Source organism: Echinococcus granulosus (assembly GCF_000524195.1).
Source record: "Echinococcus granulosus chromosome Unknown EG_S00005, whole genome shotgun sequence".
In the NCBI taxonomy this organism is placed as follows: domain Eukaryota; kingdom Metazoa; phylum Platyhelminthes; class Cestoda; order Cyclophyllidea; family Taeniidae; genus Echinococcus; species Echinococcus granulosus.
Genome location: NW_020170385.1, coordinates 284,682 through 303,765, shown reverse-complemented (window position 1 = coordinate 303,765; position 19,084 = coordinate 284,682). Strand labels below are relative to the sequence as shown.

General features: G+C 41.0%; 2 protein-coding genes across 2 annotated transcripts in view; one reads left to right on the top strand and one right to left on the bottom strand. All coding sequences in view use genetic code 11, as the record gives it.

The window, feature by feature from the left end:
* The window catches only part of EGR_01298 (hypothetical protein), a gene marked incomplete at both ends in the record, with an annotated part of 4,766 nt that extends 950 nt beyond the window's left edge, over positions 1–3,816 (top strand). The window contains 3 exons of the mRNA XM_024490547.1: positions 359–392; positions 1,558–3,600; positions 3,767–3,816. Of these exons, the coding sequence (XP_024354871.1) occupies positions 359–392; positions 1,558–3,600; positions 3,767–3,816 (2,127 nt within the window). The remainder of the gene's footprint in view (positions 1–358; positions 393–1,557; positions 3,601–3,766) is intronic.
* Positions 3,817–5,847: 2,031 nt separating this feature from the next.
* On the bottom strand, positions 5,848–13,600 carry EGR_01297 (G2/mitotic-specific cyclin-B2; the record flags this gene model as incomplete). The annotated part of the gene is made up of 11 exons (XM_024490546.1): positions 5,848–6,008; positions 6,095–6,176; positions 7,894–8,044; positions 9,494–9,979; positions 10,267–10,574; positions 11,034–11,244; positions 11,938–12,119; positions 12,758–12,970; positions 13,052–13,341; positions 13,416–13,461; positions 13,490–13,600. 11 exons carry the CDS (start codon positions 13,598–13,600, stop codon positions 5,848–5,850), a joined length of 2,241 nt encoding a protein of 746 aa, XP_024354870.1.
* Between the last annotated feature and the right edge of the window lie 5,484 nt (positions 13,601–19,084).

Sequence of the window (19,084 nt, the reverse complement as noted above, 5' to 3'; positions counted from 1 at the left end):
AGCATTCAACTCCGTCTCGGCACAAACTGAGAGCGCTAGAAAGGAATGTAATTCAGAGAATTCATCAACCACAGGTGATGGTGGGATGGTCACAGGTAATTCAAAACCACAAATGGAGTTCTATAGACGGCGAGAAGCAAAATTAGATAGGGAACAGAGTGAAATAAAATTATTTCTGAAGAGTGTGAATAAGCGGATCAGTGATTTGCACCATGCTGCTGGAGAAGATGGGAGACAGTGCGACACAAACGCGAGGCGCGTAAACGAGATTAAAACTGAAATAGCACAGATGGAAAAGATCTTGACAGATTGCAGGGAAATTCTCTTGCAACGTGGAAAAGTGCAAACATTTTTACAGCTCCAAAGAGGAGTAATCGCTAAGGCCGCACGAGGTAAGGGTTTCGTTAGGTGATGGTGTAAATTTAAGAAATGCAGTGAAAGTGATGTGATAAGGTTTGTTCGTTCTAATGAATGTTTCTTTTAAATTAACAATAAACAAGATTGTTTCATTTCTATGTTGCTGTTGGCTTTGCTTTGACATATTTTAAGTTTGTTTACAAATTGCTACATTATCATGACAAGGGATTAGTAGGTTTAAGACAATGAATTTGAGATTCGTGGAAAATTGTGCAATCAAAAATAAAAATAACTATACAAGTAATGAATGAGAAAATATGCAGGCGAAATTGACCTACTATGTTTTTCAAAACAAAACTGAAATAGGGCGTACGAAAGTACTGGGTCAAGTGTGGCATTTGACTTTATGCAAAAAATATCGTTAATAGCCGAAGTAAATGTGCCTTTTATAGCTTCTTCACAAGGCCTTTTTCACCCTTACGTGGCCTTGTGATATGGACTTATTTTGCCACTGCTCACGGGCAGATCGGAAAAGTCCCGATTGCGCTTTCACAGGTTCTATTTGGGGTCATTCTTCATATTTCTTCTAAGTACCAAAAAGGCTTTAACTACTTTGCGAGAAATAGCAACTATACCAATTGTTATTCTGTGAAAATGATTGATCTCACTTATGGTATGGAACCATGGTAACGCAGGTTTAAAGACAATGCCACAAATATGGACTGCAATCACTTTCGTCTACCAAAAAGTACAATATTTTTTGACAAAAATTAAATTATTAATATTTTATACCTTCTGTGGACTAAAGAAGAAAAGTGTCCCGCATAAATGCAGTGGTGATCGACATCAGGACATTTAAACAGTTGGATGTTCATGTGCGTGCCATTATGTGTTCGTGTGTGTTGGATGAGGTCCTGAATAATCTGTTGGTATATTCTGAACCATATAACTATTCTATCTCACATGATATTAGCATGATAAATGCCAAAAACTTCTGGAACAATAGTACTATATTGGATATAAACTTAACTGGCTAACTAAGAGAACTACACCTTTTAAAGCTCCATTGAGGAGATTTGAATTATGGCTACAAAGGCCCAAATGTTCTGGAAATGTTAAAGTATAAAGAGACAGATTATTGACTAAGACATGGTTGGATGATAATACAAGGAAATTTGCGAAACGTCTAATTTTCTGTAGGTAAGATTCCATTTGAGGGGGTCTGCGAATTCGTGGCTCTACGGGTGCGCCACGAGTGGCCACGCCTTTACCTCAATTTGCCAATGTGGCCGACGCGGAGCCTTAATCAACGTCAGGATGATATCACCACCCTCTTGGGCTTCGGGCGCATGAATGTGGTGCTTCCCCGTAACCGCACGCCTGTCGAGGACGCCACGGCGGCTCTCGAGAAATGGCGTCTCCTCTCACGCCGCTACGTTGACGTCGACGGTCTGGCAACTGGCCTAACACTTGCCGGGTGGTCTGTCTGGGCTGAAGATGTGCGCAGTCGGTTTGGTCAGGAGGCAGGAGCAGCAGCGGAGTCAGAGAAAGAAGCATCAGAGGTGGTGGAGGAAGCAGCGGATACACTAGCAGAAGAGATATTTGAATCAGAGACAGAAGTGAAGATAGATTTGACAGTTGTTAACGAAGAGACTTGTTTAAATGAGGATGAATGTGAAACTTCACCTAAATCTCTGCACGATAGGAGTTCCAAAATTACTGAGCACCAGAACTGGAGTCGGGATTCTAGCATGCCGAAAAGTATACACAAAAGCAGTGTTGATGACGTGGAGAAACAGGTCTCACTTAATGATGACGATCAGGAGTGTCTTGTTAAATCAGACGGTAGCACCATCCAAGAGGATGATGTGATGGAGGCCCTGCACTTAGAAAAAGACGTCCTAGACCAAGAAAGTTGCACTAGTGAAGGGATTTTAAGAAAGCCTTTTATGCGCAGTAGCAGATCTGGCAATACTGAGCGTGATGATCTACCCAGCAACTCATCAGATATTCCTTTGGAACAGGAGGAACTTGTTGATAAGTCGAACCATCTCAGTGAAAAGTACAAGGAGGAAGATAGTTCCAACCACTCTTTGGAACATATTAGTCATAAAAGCTCTTTCAGTGAAGATGAATCTGCAAAAAAGAATGACATTTCACAGCGATTATCCAGGCATGATAGCCAAAAGGATGATAAGGTAAATACTCAGAACCAAGATGCTAATCCATATACGAGGGGGGAATCGAGTAAGAAGTCTACTAGAAACGATAGTCGGAAATCACGCAAAGATCCCAAGGTGGAGGATTCTCTAAGGTCAGAAAAGGATGAAGGAACAATCTCCAGGAAAAAAACTTCGGAGGGCGACCAGGGTAGAACAAAAAAGAGCTCAACACAAAAATCTTTGACGTCCAAGAAGGTTGAAAAACAAGAATTTATGGAAAGGCATTTCGAAGACGAGGAATCAAAGCAAAGTGCTTTTATGAAAACTGTGGAAACAAAGAAAGATGGAAATTTTAATGGTTGTTCACCTCCAAGTCTGACTAAGATTGGTCGTTTTCAAACTAAAGATGAAAAGAATGAAAATGAACAAGGCACACCAGATGATAAGGAGAATACGGCGATATCGAAGAGTGGCTCGTTAAAAAGGGATTATATGATTGCTAGATCAAATGGACAAGTGAACCCTGATCTGGGGAACATGCAGGGATTTGACAATTTTTCGAAGTCAGATGCTGAAACTGATTTGGCTAAAGTTGAAGATGATGACTCTAAATTTCAAGGCGAGCAACCTATTAAAGAGGATGGGAGCGCAAGATTCGACAGTGCTTACAGTAAAAAACCCAGTCTCTCAGAAAGTGCTGACAAAGATAAAGACATTAGTGAGCAACTTTCAAAGGAGGATGGACCTAAAGAAGCGTTGGTGGAGAACTTTCAAAAATCACCACCAAAGTCAAAAGTTTCCTTGACAGATCAACGCGTTCCAAAAAACCAAAAAAGTACGCAATCCTTAAGGGACAAGAAAAAGCCACACAGAATATCGGGTAAAAAGGCGATTGCTGGCAATAAGCCGAAACAAGTAGAAAGAGGAGGACATGGCGTAAAGGGCAGTACCTCATCCGAGAAAGAACTCGATAAACAAGTTGCTGGAACTAGTATAGGATTGGTTGTGTCAAGAAAAACATTCTCGGTGACTGAAAGTAAGGAAAAGTTAAAGGATGTGAATGCGAGAGGCAGCGAAGGCAGTAAGAAAAAGAGAAAAAAGGAGAAATAGTCTCAGTTCATCTGCTTCACAAAAATTTTAACTCATTCCAATTCTCAATTTCGCACTGAAAGAATAAAGATACGTATGAGTAAGTATTTGGATGCTTTTTACCAGATTCGATCACTTTAATTACCCTAACGCTTCAGTGAAATTGGGAAGCTGTCGCATGGCCTCGATTATGGTACCAAGACGTTAGGTGTATACGCTCTACTAACTGCTTTTAATCATTACTTCACCTTTCGCTTAACGTTATTTGTTGTAAGAGTGGTTATTTCGATAATGGTGTCTTCCTCTCCACTTACTGCAAGTTTTAAATACCAAAAAATCAGGATAAACACTACCTGGACGTTTGTCAAATTTTGCATTGGTTTCATTGGTCTGTGAATCTCACATCTCGCTGACTGCCACTATTTGCTTTCACCATCGGTACTTCAAAATATGTTCTTACTTGAGCATTGGAGATCTTATAGCGATGAATAAGCAGTCATAAGGCCAAGGAACAAATTTCTTTGAAAAATCGTTGTAATATCACTGCCAACATACATCAAATTCGCATGTCATGAGCGGGAGAGTGCGATGAAAAAACGCCGTTTAGCGTAAAATGTCAGTGATTCACTTGGTGAAGGTGTGAGTGATAGCTGGATCGTTATGAAACCGTTTTCGAATTAAGGACGCTCTCGTGTCGTAAGGTCAAGCGCGGTGCAGCTGTTCACCCGTATGACCGGGTGGTTGCAATGACTTCACCCATCGCGTGTCGTGTACGTCGAGCACCCAAACTGGTACGAAAACGTGGTCATAGCCTGTGTCAGGTCGCAAATCTCTGGGTCTATTGGCCATTGGGCAAGTCCTGCCTTGACTACTGCACAAACTGCCTTTTGACGGAGTGACTTTGAGGGAGCATCCCGACTACGACCTAACACAAAGTGATTACAGACGCCATTGTGTAGCACCTGTGTTACCTGCGTGTGACGCTAGTAACGAAAGTGTTAATTAGTGGATGTGATCATGATGGTTTTGGTAAGAGTGGAGGGATTTTGTAGAAAGGGGGGAACATTAAATTTCGCCCAATGGGTATGTGTTTTAAGAATTATATGAATTTTTCAGTGGCTCGCCACTATACTGTAATCCCATTCGACTGAATGTCTTCAAATGGCCTGACAGGGAAAATATTGCACCAGACCATCATGCATCCTCACTTCCCGTTTATGTTCATTTATGGCAGGATTGATCTGATTCAAGTGACAGTCTGAAGCGTATGTGCCCAACTGATATCTGCCTTGAATTTAAATCGACATTTTGGAGTGAGTGATTTTACAGGCACGTGGTTACTATTAGGTCCGTTAAATGGAGGCGCCGAGGTGACCCGCTTACGAGTACATTAATGTTGAAAGGTGACGGCGTTGAGAGGATGATTCAGTGCAACAGCGCACACCCGGTCTACCAGCGAGGCCAGAGCAAGTGGCGATAGGAACGCAAGTTATTGATTGGAGGAGGAAGGGTGCGGTGGACGCGCGGAGTATGTACGCTAGGCGGCGGAGGGGGGAGGTAGCCGACGTGCGATGACAATGTCGCCCATGCCCCATACGTTATGAGTCACGCAGAGGGACACGTGTATTCCAACGTAGACGCTGCAAAATAGCTAATGGCCTGCGCCAATGCCTTTTCATGCCTTTTGCATGCCGCGTCTCACCATCTGAAAGGACCCTCGCATCAATGCAAACAGAAGTTGTGCAGATGGATCTTAGTGATTCTGCCGGTGGCAAATATTTCGTGCAAAAAAGACATGTCTGCCTGATTCTAAGACCTATAAAGCCACTTTGGCGTTGCCTGCTCAATTTGTTAGTTAAGCTGAATAAAAAGAAATATTGAACTTTTGACTAGACATGCATTTTGCCATGGCTCCAAGCATCAGGAAGGAATATTTAAGCAGCATACGTTTAGGGATTGTTCATCATTTTTCCCGGACTGATACAAAGACCATCAGGATTTAACCGTCATCCCTTTCCATTGGGGATTACACAGGTGTGGATGCGAAGACTTTTGCTTCCATGCCTTTGTGGCATACCAGATTTCATTTGACAAAAACCCTGGATTTAAATTTGCTTTCCAAGGAGCGAATTATAGCGAGCAATTGGAGGCAATGGTCTACTGGAAATGAGTGGACAATAAACTCATCCGAGGGCTACTTGTGAATAAAGGAGTAAAGGACACGTCAATAAATGAACAATTAGACACTCAATTCGAGTCTGCACTCTATAGTTAATGTCAGCTGATCCATTAATTCACACGTCTCCATAACACTCAGACCCTCCAGAACAGCACTTGAGCAGTAATTGGCTTCCAGTTTTTCGAATAACCAAGAAAGAAGCACGATTCGCTCCGTAGTAGCTTATCGGTTTAACAGGAGTACAAAGCATTTCTTCTCACCCCAGAACTGTGTAGACATAGAAATGCCCCAAGGCCCAACCAGATACCTCTGAACCCGTAGTTTTTCTGCCTCCCCAAGTTATTTGCTAGACCTTTGAGTCGAATGGTGACATGAACATTAAGTTCGAGCTCCGGAAAATTTAAAACGAATGAATACCATGCACAATCAGAAGATGGCAAAGTTTGCAAACGCAATTTGCAATTTGAAAGAAACACAATAAACTCCGATGACTAAACATGCATCGCACCCACCGTCTCTGAAATATTCTATTGCTCATAGCTGATAAATTCACAACGCCGTTACTGATGCGTGGGAAAGTATCATTAAGGCGTGACTGACTTACCAAATGGATAGGCAACAACCTGTGCTAACTTTGGAAAAGGTGAGTTTTGTTATTTTGAATCCCAAAATCCCAATGTACAAAGTGTTTGACAGATATTAAAAAGTCGCATCGAATACAGCCCTTGTATCCGCTCTGAACGTAGTACCGGCGGCTACTCACGTGCAATGTTCAAGTACAGCCTGATGCAGGCTGAGTTCTCGTCCTATCGCATTGACTGTCACAATACATCCTTCACACGCACACACCGGGGTATGGGTGTTGGACCGATGAACAGAAGGGTGGACATGGCAGGCGCTCACAGTGTCAGGCCATATTCTGAGAAAGACCTGAAAATTCCGAGGAAAGACCGGACACGGTCACTCGCCTCATTCAATAACTGAGAAGAATAATCTTTGCAGGAGCGAATGTTGGTCGGACACAGATGAGTGCATGACCCACGCCTAGTCCCATTTGAACCCAGAAATACACATTTCCCCCAAACTATTGCACCAAGCTGGAAATTCAGACGTCCCAAAAAATCCTTTTGACGGTTGGAGCCGACGTATTTCTACGAAACTTTAGTGAAATTCTTAGATAGTTTCAGTGAAGACAAAGCCTCCGCACCACTCTCAGACGAAGTGGCTCAAATCCGCAAAACACGGAGTCGAATCTCCCCAAGATCCCATTTCTTACCTTAAGTAAAGCCAAAATCCCCATCAAAGTTGTGGTTAAAGTAATCGGGACACCGTTTAACACTTGCCACGAGCTTGAAATAAGATGAAACCTTTTTAACCCTAAATTGTTTCAAACTAGGTAAAAATACACCGTTTCTGGAGCGTAGAAATAAGTTAAACGCCCAATAAGTTAATTATCATTTTAGGATGAAAGCACTTACGGTGATAATAGTGTCAACTTCCGATGCCATCGAAGGAAAACTCAAAATATGGGGTAAAAATGTGCTTTATTTACAACCAGAGGTACACAGATCGACTAGGAAAATAATCGTTCGCGAAGAAATTCGCACGCCTGCGGTGGCAGAGGTGGGAAGGGCGTGTGCCGATGGTTTGAATCCCCAATGGCAATTATGGTAGCTTGCGGTCCAAACTTACAACCATGCGGTTCAGTAATTTATTGCAAGCACGTGTGGAAGCCAAGAACCGTAGGAAATGAGACAACTGAAAAGCGTCCCTATGGATCATGAGATCAATCGATCCGGAAGGGCAGAAATTGGCTGATTGATTAATTTAAATAGTCGAATTTAAAAAATCACACAGATAAACTCAGAGACATAGAAAGTAAAAGAGGACATACGGACTAGGAAAGATTACATCCGAGCTCATAGCTATTATTTCTCATCTTGGTGAAACACCAGCCAACGGCAAAGTGGTACATCAAAACTGAAAGAGTGGGGTGTAGAAGTGCAGGTAGAAAGGTACACCGACAGATTAAGGATACAGATTTCACTGAATGGAAGATGAGCCTACAGTATGGTTGAAAGCACCTAAGATGGACTGTATTCACACCTGAACGTCCTGCGGAGGATTGGCTTTGGGGCTCAAAAGATTCATACAGACAAAACAGCTACACAAGTCTGGACACTGAAGCTCCGGAAAGTGCGGGATCAGATTTTCGAAGGAGCATCGCAGATATGTTTCGGCCACACTCATGTAGCACCTACAGTTGTCAAATAAACATCTCACGTTTACTCACCCACGCATCTAGCGATGCACCCTAGAAGCATTCAAAACCCGATTTTAAGAAGTAATTTATATAATCAAACCATACATGAATACACGCATAAAAAGGAGCATGAAGCATTTTACACCACGAAACTTGCACACCTCGTGGAGACTAGCCTTGAACATCATCCGACGTGCAAACCTAGCAGACTAGTGGTAGCCGCATGTTAAAGATTGTCGTCTGGTAAAAAACGGAGAAGGAAAACTGACGATGCTTTGGTGCTTTTATTTAAAAAGCAAGCCGTGGAGACCTGCACGTAGGCACAGCGCATGTATGAGCGAAGTAACAATATCAGAGGCGAGTCCTTCAATTTGTTCGATCAGTAGGTAGCTCGCTCTGATCCACCAAATAGAATAAGATAGCTATTTAACAAATATAACATTCTTTTTCCTAGAATACTCAAATGAGAGAGGCGTGATTATTTGTTACGGAATCCCTTCAAGTAGAGCTTCATCCAAAGAAGGTTGAGGTCGAAATGGCAAATTTCGTAAATGACCAAAATTAGCCAACAACGGATAGTTTATTTCCCAGGATTACAAGGCCGTAGACATAATCGTTGCCTAATTAGAGCGTTTATTCGACTCTAACATATTCGTCCCGTTTTATTTTACCCAAAATTTATCGAACAAATATGCCTTTTGTAAAATGGTTGGATAAATGATTCTAAGCATATGCAGTCGGATGTACTGGAGGACAAAGATGAGGGAGCCACTTTCATTACGATTTAACTCTTCACATAAACGTATACTGCCTTTTCAACAAGAGGTCGTAGAAAATTTGCCTCCCAAAATGCGTTAATTCACATTTTTAGGAGAACAGAAAAGGCTGTCACATAAACAGCCAAACTAGGTTGCTCATGTGAGGAGGTATGGCGACGAACCATCATTCGTCTAAAAGTGCACTCAAAACGTTCGTAGCCGATGGACAGGGTGGTCATCTATTTACTCCAAGTAGGAGATTCAAAACAAAATGCAACCTTTTGTCGAATCAAAAAGCGCCACCTATAGCAACTTCATGACAAAGAATGGACATCGGGAAATCATCAGACTGTAAGGTATTTTTAAACAAAAACATATCAATGGGACAGTCTACAAGTAAGAGCACAATCATAAAAGGTTTGCAAGCGCAGACGCGATATTCACCCAAACACGAATAATATATGACGTACAAAACAGCGTGTCATCATCAAATAACGACACGAGCCTTGCCCTGCCTGTCTGATAAATAGAATAAACGCGCTGTGGAAATAAAATCGATGATTGCTTCGACATCTGTGAAGAAGTTGTTTGCCTACTTTCGAAGCAATATAGCCACTGAGTGGCGGCTTGTCATCTCAGGCAACGCTCTACAGCGCACACATAAAAGCAGATAGATAAGACCTACGTTCTGTAGTACTTTGAGATGACATGTCGCCTGATGTTATGTCCACCAGGGGAGGTTGTGCGTTCACTAGAGCTTCGGGACGCCGTCAGACGCAACCGCGACTGTTGCGGGGACGAAGTAGACCTTGTAGAATTCTGTCCAGCCATTTCCATTTCTTCTTTAATCTCCACTTCCACTCTTTCTGTCTTCGCCCCCGCCTCTGTCTCCCCCACCTCAGCTTGCAATCGCCCACCACGAGCGGCCTCGGCTAGCAATTGAAGAGCGCATCGGTGGTGCTGCAGAGCCAGAGGAATCAACTCCCTCTCTGCATAACCTGTGACGTGCTGAAGAAGGGGGGGCCACAGAGGACAGCGCTGCTTCTCCATTTCACGCAATTCTCGAATGCATTTGCAGGTTTGATCCTCCTGCGGCTGTTGTTCCCTTACTTTTGACACCCCTTCACCCGAATAAAGGGGGTCGGATATTGATTTCAAGAAACGCACGGGCCTAAGTACCGTAGAATTAAGCCAAAGTCATCAAAAAACTCGAGACGTGATAAATCTGCATCAGAAACCTCGAAGCACAGGATGAAATTATCTAACGAACAAAAGAAATAATAACGGATGCTAAGGTAGTCGAAACATCTCATCAGAACGTTGCTTCAAAGCTCTTAAATGTTTTAACGTAATTTTCAGCAAAGAAGATTAGTTTTAAAACCCATCTATTGTGTACGTTCATTGACTTACTTATACCAGTGAATTAAACGGTCAAGCAGCTTAGAAAATAGGGCTTACACAAAAGGAGTTGCAACGGAGACGTAACCTTCTGAGGACCAATTATCATTCTGACGTGGAGAGTCACCACAGGACGCATAAAAATCACTGAAGCGTTCGTTGGAAAGGATGAGATTGTAAAGCTCCGCAATTTGCGACAGCTTACGCCAGAGAGCGTAGGACGGATTGCGAAGGACGCATCGAGCCAACCACAGCACGGCCGCTGCCCTCTTCGAGGCGCGCGCCAGACTCACCTCGTGGTCGTGAAGCCCCACGTCCAGCAGAAAGCGACACATGCAGTCCAGCTGTGCGCTTTGCGAATCCAACACCTTGAGATGCAGGAACGGACATCTCATTATGGTCAGGCGACAAAATAAATGACGTTAGCATATACATGTTTACTCGACTCCCAAGTTCTCCTGCAAGCACAGCAAATGGAAAACAAACTCAGTACTTAAACTAAGTCAAAAAGCAGAAACAACTAAAGGGTGCTGTGACTTTACACGGGCTTGAAAAAGTTGTCCAAAAATAGTCCACTGTGCTGACTCATCGCATCCGCCTTTAAAACGGGGCTAAGCGCTGTATCAAAGAGCACGGCGTCTTACGCCACTTTACATCGGCAATCAGGAGACTTACAAACCGGCTTGACGTTCGGCCATGCGTTCACATTGATTTATCGGAAAATCAAAACAATGAATGCAAACTTGACACCACTTTTTTGAACAAGTTGTCATGTGGAAAAGGCAAGTCAAACGCGATCAGGTGTGATGGGCCATTTTGCAGCTAACCCGATAGAAGTATCGCAGAAAGAAGAAGGGATTCGGACGGTGTAGTTTGAAGTCAATAGATGTTAGGAGTTCCTGCTCAGCAATAACCAACTGTTCGTGCGAGTAGGCATTGTTCGTCAGGTAGACGAAGTCCTCAATTTCAGGCGAGTCCAACTCCTCCAGTTTACACGCTACCACAAAAGCCACACTCGCGTACAATTGGACTTCAGTTCTACAAAAAGGAAAAAAAAGTTGCGCTCCTAGAAAGGACATGAGAGAGGAATACGACTGAGTACTGGTATGGGTGGGAGTGAAAGAAAGTACAGCGAATCGAAAATCCTACTAACACGGAGTACCTACAGAACTTTTCAAAATCGGAGTCGTGCTTGTCTTCAGAGCATGCACTAGATTCTGCACTACCATTTGTATCTGCATCGGTATTTTTGTGGCTTACGAAATGTATTTATTGGGAAATTCAGAGGGCTAAAAAAAAGTAGATAATATGCACAAAAGAAATCCCTTTGTGACTGTTGACAGGACTTGTCGAAATCCACAGATGAGATTTTGCAATAGCATTTTCGCAATTTTTTGCAGAAAAAAAATATGGGAGACGTACTCAAAGACTCGTCTTGTTTGGAGATGAAAATAAGAACAGCCTATTCAATGCAATAAAGTTAATTGACTTTGTCGTAATTTGCATTTTTACCAGGCAATTATTAGTATGTCAACTTCAGAAAAAAATGCCTAAAAACAGATCTAAAGTTAAAAAAACAGAACAATTTGTTACTAATGAATGCCACTGGGGAATGAGACGAAGGAAATATACCGTTCGATCTTAGTGAAACAGCTACAAAGCAAGAGAAATCCATTAAATGAACGCCTTAAAAGAACGGAAATAAAACCTCAAAAACCACTGGTAGAGTACCTTTGTATGCGGCCAGCGTTATCGAAGAAGGCGTAGAGGAGGCCCCAGGCTAGGTGAAGAGAGCTGCTAGAGAGAGCAAAGCTTTCCTGAATCTCCACCATCCAGTCTGCCAAGGTGACGAGCATGTCAGACGTGATCTGGTGGCTCTGACGGCTCAAAAAGTCTCTAATCTGAAAACATGCCTGAAACAACACAAATACAAAAAAAAATTGAGCGGTGAAGTTGAATGAGCAGAAGAGACCGTAAGCAGAAAATGAAAAGAACGTGAAACATTCTGATGCATAATGTGGTAGCTAGGCCTACAAAAAGTATTTATCGATTTGTCTGAGCCGCGATCTGCTAGAAATTACCACATTTTAGTAGAAGGTTAAAAATATATGGTGGTACGAACAAAATGCATTCTAGGTTCTTCGTACAAAGAAAATCGGAACAACTACGACAAAACTACTAGCACAGCACAGTCATAAAACCGCGACTGCGAAGCAAAAATGAAGTGGCAAATAATGGGAAAATGGACAACAAACTATGGTGGAACAAGGGTACAGGCAGTGGCATGGGTATTTGTGATTTGACCAGCAGGAGCATTGACGCAGATAGGGAATACATTACTTTTCGATCCGACAATAAGCATAACTCATTAGTACTCCTCAGCTATGATTTAACACCAAAACTCATTTTGAGGTGATAATGGTTAAAAATTCTACTAGTAAAATCGTTAAATAAACGTTGTTGTCATAAAGTAACTGACAGATAGACTAAGAATGCATAGAGTAGAACTACTAAAGTTTAACAAAGAGAAAATGTAAACTGGTAAGAAAACCTTATCCTCTTGAAGGCGTTCGTGAGCTATTATTCGAAGAAAATAGTCCATATTGGGAAAGCAGCCTTCAGTGCAAGGATGGTCGGAGAACCTCAATTCAGAGAATATGGATTCAAGACTGGATCTTTCAGCGAAAATCGCCCTGACAACATCAAATGCAATCTGAAGCGTAACAAACTTTGCTGTAGGAACAATAGATCTGTTAAAATATCTCTACATATAACGTGATGTATAGTTAAGCCATCATGATCACACCATTTCAAAAGGCAGAATAACACCGGGATAAGAAATTACCACAGGTTTTTGTCTGGAAGATGAGGCATTGCATGAGTTTATCGATGAAGAGTAGGATGATGCACCGTCTTTGTTATTTAAAGGGACCACTTTAAAGCTAGATTTTGAGGATGAAACTGTGAAAGAATGAGGTGTGGAATTTTTGGGCTTCAAAATATCAGTGTCTCCCTTTGCGCACTTAGAGCTGTCCAAACGGTTGGATTCGGATTCGGTACGAGCGGACAATTTGCAACCAACAGGAATCAATTCTGATGAATAGTTGTGAGGACGTCCTCCACAATAAGCATTTTCTAGAAAAAAAAATCATAAGCGCTTTACGGAAAATTGAAAATGGCTAGTTTGCAAGAGAATTGAAGTAGGTTACCTTTGTCGAAAAAAGGGCTATCGAGGATATGACGTTTTTTAGGTGCCTACTTAATTATTACCAATGGGTTTTACCTGATTCGATTTATCGGATAACTTCGAAACCGGTCGGCCTTTCAAACTCATATCAGATACATGAGGTTCTACGCAAATTGGATCTTTCTTCACGTCGGATATTAGATTCATTGTTCTATAGTGAATATTAGACTGCTAATAGATTTTTTGATCCTGGCATCCAACAGCACCAAACCAACCAGGCAGTATCTCGATATCACAAAAACTCCACACTGAGGCTAATTCAAATATTCGTGGTGCCTTCCAAGGTCATTCATTTATTCTTTTTTCATTGGAAGACAAATAATCTAGCCAGTTTTATATAAAGGCACATAGATATTTATCAATATTAAGCCTAGCTATAAAGCATTGGCAAGTGCTTTAAAAATCAGCAATATTACACAAGCTGTAAAATTCCTGGACAGCACTCAAAACATAAAAAATTGTGAATGGTCAGAAACACCTTGCATTTAATTATTTACTTAGCAACTCCACCTATTTCTAATAATACAGCTGATGTGAATTGCCGAATGTGAATGCGTACAAGGAGGGCTTACGATGGAGTAATAAAATGCAATCATAAGTTGTATATTTACCTCCCCAAGACTTCTCTGAAGACGAGAGAAGACGTAATGCTGGGGCAGAATATGAATATAATTATGTGTTCAACATGCAGTAGAACTTGAGACTATTGACACGGCTTAAATGCCAGCTCATTTGCAATGTTGGAAGCCCAAAATGGTCACTACTAAAACTGAGAGCTAAGCAAAAAACCAACGCATTATGGCCTATATGCATGCATACCCGTATCGACTCGAGTCTTGCCTAAAGTTGTGCTAAGCCAAAATACTTCAGTAAAACATGTATTGCTAATATGTGGAGGATTTTATAGGCTCCTAGCATGGTCCAAAGTTCATACCACAGAGTGGAATTACAATCTGGGTGACCCGAACAGCCCATGTTGTTAAACACACTGTTCAGCACAATATCAACTTATTACACAAAGATACAAATACTAGTGGTGGTAGTAGGATGATTGTCTGCATTTTTGTGGACTTCCCAGCCCTACAAGGGTGTGATGGAGGCCTACTTCCGATACTGTGCATGATCTATTCCTTTAATTATTTACCAATGACCTATGTCTAGATTTTTAATCCACATTTAAGACTGTTGCCAAGATTAGACGCTCCATTACTTCTATAATCGACCTCCAATACATTAGCGATGGGAAACTAATCGTTTTCATGGTATTTGATACAGTACAGCAAAATGTGTAATGAATGTGCACTAAATTACGGATGAAAGCGCTATTTTATTGTAAGTTGGAAGTACTCAAATAAGGAGCACATTCTTGGATTAAAATAGCTAGATGAAGGAAGACATCAAACACTGAGCCAAAGTATGATTTTGTAAACGATGAATAAATTCAGGGTTTTCTCCTACCCTGGAGATTGATGACGCTTTCTAAGTTGCAAGGTTGTTATAGTCTGTCCTTTCGCCGCCTGTAAAGGCGTATTCAGATAAACATGTGGTGCTATCATCATAAGCATGAATAAATCTGATCATCTACACAGCGTTTTTTACCCACAGCTCAAAATGATGTCTCTCAAACCGAGAGCCTTGGTAACCGAAATCGAGAAAAGACTTCTGGTTCCATGTTCCTGCAATTATGCATTGTATTAAGCAGTAATAATGAAAAATAGAGAATGTGTTCCTACCTAATGTGTAAACGAGTAGGTTGGTGTGCATGTGGCCAAGGCGAAGGCATCTGGCATAAATATTTAAGGCTAATGTTGCAACCTAGACAGCATTCATGTTTTTCTTAAACACCCGTTTATGCCTACAAATTATTCATTATTTCATCTATGCCTAAGCCATTAATTAACTCAGACGTGGGATCCTCAAGGAAATGGCAATTTTAAATAACAAGCTATACTTTGCTTTGTAAAAACGATTTTCAAAGCCTGTTCCGATAAGCTCTCACACAATCATACTAAGTGGAAATGCCTCCTATATGAAAGATTCAAATTTATTTCTTTACAAATCACCGGTCTTCTTTGCCCTAATATGTAAGCTTTGAAATCACCCTCCTTTTTTGCAAAAAATGGTTGATTGGAGAAGGTGGGGAAATGATTAATTTTCTTCATCAATTGTTATATGGCCCAAAGGCCAAACCAGCAAGCAAACACCTCAATATTTATTACTGGTGCCAATTACGATCAGCGTCATAAGAAAAGGCAACCATTGTGAACAGAATACTGACCACTCTGATACTTCCACTCATGCATGTGTGCTTCTGATCCAACCATCACGAGAACTGCTGGTATTATTCCCATGATCAAAGTATAGCATCTTGATTTGATTGTGTATAGGAAAAATGGCATGGATGTGCTGCTCAGCATCTAGTCATTGACTTAAAATATTACGAAAAAGAGCTATCACTCATACTACTGTTGTAATCGTAGCATCATCTCGGTGAGTTTCCGTCTGGAGTAATTGGCTTAATTGAAAGTGTACTTGCACATACATCTATCCACCGGATCGAAACCTCGGTCCTACACTTTCCTCTCTCTCGGTCTATTGGAATATGGACTTGAAGAAATATTTTGCAAGGTTAATGGCCATAATTGTGAAGGTCCTTATTGGTTACCCTGGTCGTGTTTATTTTCCGAGTAGTGAAATTGTGCTAGAGACATGGGAAATTTTTTGTGAGGAGTGAAGAGATATTGATATCACTCTTAAGGTGACATGCACAAGGCAATTTACTAAATCACCAACCCTCTGCAACCCGCATACAAGCGGGTGGATCACTTTGCAATGGAAATTTTAGGCGTCAGAAAAATTGTAAGGCAAATGCTTTTAATTTATGGCTGCTCTACTCCGTAAGGTAAAAATTTATTATAAGTAGGGGACAACTGGCAAGTTCCTATTCGCGAACATTTAAAAGAGAAGCACCTTTGGCAGCCTACCACGCCATCAGCGCCATCCATCCCATACGCCCACACAACCTCATAATGGGTGATACGATTTCGTTCCATCACTGAAGTTGATTGTGGCTGTATGACTGCATTTCATTTAACTAGTAAAAGAGGCGTTTATAATATGCTTGAGGACGGATTATGAATTTACTGGAATTGCGCAATCCGGTGCATCGAAAGGGAGGTGGAAAATTGAGTCCACCTTTTTTGTGCTTATTAACATTACTTGGGAAAGACATTCTATGAATATTTTTAGACAATTTATTATTGCAGAGTTATTTCAAGAGCTCTGAGTTTCGAAAAGTGGAAGTTGCTTAATCTTGTACAACTGACTCTTATAACTCCCTTTTGAATTTGAAGGAAAGTAGGCATTATCATATCCACACTAGTGTAGTGATTTAATATTTTAACTACGTGGCCACCTCATTCTCGGCTTTTACGTCCTTCCTATGGCATGGCCTTTGGGCCACGCCAGTAGCCTCCCAACTCTTCTGTATGCTAGTAATGTGTTCACCCCAGTGCTTAGGCATGTTATGACTTCAGGGAAGACTCGCGTCGCTACACTAGGCATTCTATTTAATTTACCAAATGAGTAGTTCAAGTTTTGCCTATTAATAACAACCAGAATGTATTCTAAGTCCTTAAATGCAAATGCGATTTCTATTGAAGGAAAAAAACCTTCAAAATTATAAAACTATGATTTGAAGATTGGTTATTTCGCATTCATTCAGCGAATATGGTTTGTTTCATAAAGACAGATAGAGTAAATCCTTAATCTAAACTTCCATTTATTATGGGTTCTATTTAAATGTCCATTCAGTATAAATTAATGGGTGGTAATGTTTGCTTGATATTTATAAATTTTTGATCTGCGGTCAGTAAAAACTGTTTTTCATCATACTGGGATGAATGTACTGCTTTCTCAGAACAAGTAAATCCACGAAACAATGATCTGTCAATTATATTTTCTTCGACAATAATGCCTCGTTGAACGAGAGCGGTAAATGGAAAAATGGTGTGTAAAAAGCATCATGTAAGGCTTGTTGCGCGTTTCCCATACGATCCACTGGGTGGGGTAAAACAGAGATGGAGCAGAACTGATTCGACATGGGAAGCAGAAACAAAATGCGCACAAATAGTAATTGAGCTAATTAGCTCACAAATTTCTTCATTGACTTTGCTCAACACCCTCCTGATTTCTTAGACCTGTATTTTTATGTACACTGGGGAGTTTTACGTAAAGAAATGATGTTGGTGAATACAACCCCCTCAATGATTGCTTCTGTAAAAACGTACTCTAGTATAAAAATCCTCGAGACCGGAAGATTTTGGTCATTTAAAACATGTTTAGAGCGCAAAAATACAAATGGTGCTTTTTAAATAGTGCGTAAAATTCAAAGGGGTGGGATGAAGCACTTGTCTGGCATTCGTGAACCAATTGTGATTGACATGATAGTAAAAATCTAACAATTATTCGCTAATATGCCTTAGTTAAACTTTCGTATCCATGCTTGAGTTATGATGCTGATGCATTAATATATTCGTTTGGGCTGTAATTCTCTGTGCAGTCACCAAAGTGTGAAGGTGATTAGGTGACGACGTGACTGCATTGGTTGTTTATCCTTTATGTTCGTAGAGAACACGACAGCAATCCGACAATTTGGATGAGGAAGCTGGCGTTTCACATTCAGAGTGTGCTTGCATGAACATTGCCCTTTCAGTAATTGTATCCCCGCCCATTCTTGTAAATTACTTAACAGGTAACAACCTTTCCCGCCAAAGTTACTGACTCATATCGAGGGCTAAATATCAAAGCTATCAACAAATTTCGGTCGGAATAAAGGTAAAAACCTCCACCTGTTTCGATAGTGGGAGATTTTTACTTTTACCTTTGGGGTAGGACCTTCTGGGAAAGATTTTCGGTTTGGTAATTTTTTAATTAAAAATAGGCGACAAATATGGAGTATATCTAACAAAACGATGAGATTTTGCACGATTTTGTGTTTAAATGTACTAAATAACGCCAATCTTCCTTTAGTGAAAGGAGTGAGACGCAGCGCAGTACGCAAAAACTAGCTCAAAATTATTTAGCGCTGATTTGTGGGAGGAGCATAGGACGAATTACTAGGCTACTGATCAGAGCAATCGACCGTGTGCACGGTGAAGTTAAATACTTATTCACAGTCAGCAAGATACAACAAAGAGTATTAAGTCCATAAAAAACGCAGAAAATCTCACAATTGCCGGAAGTAGAGTTGTAAGCGATGCAAAAACTGGCAACACTCATCTTCGGGGATGTGTGTGTAACAAATGCACGCAAATTGTGCCCACTGCCCACCACATTGATGAGGGCGTTCACACTTTTAAATATGAAAATAAGAAAGTAGCTGTAGAAATTGAAGTGGTTGCATTCCCATACTCTAGTGCAAATTTTTGAAATACCAAATTCCTAAAATTTTTACGAAGTTTCTCAGCCTGCTTCCCCAAGATTCACACTACAAATAATACCCAATTTCATATGCAGTGTTGTTTACCGTTACACATGACGAAGTTATAAGAGCATCAAATGTAAGCTCCAAGGTAAAATATTTGGTCATTTAATTCCCCATACTATAGATGGAGAGATATGAGCCAGCGA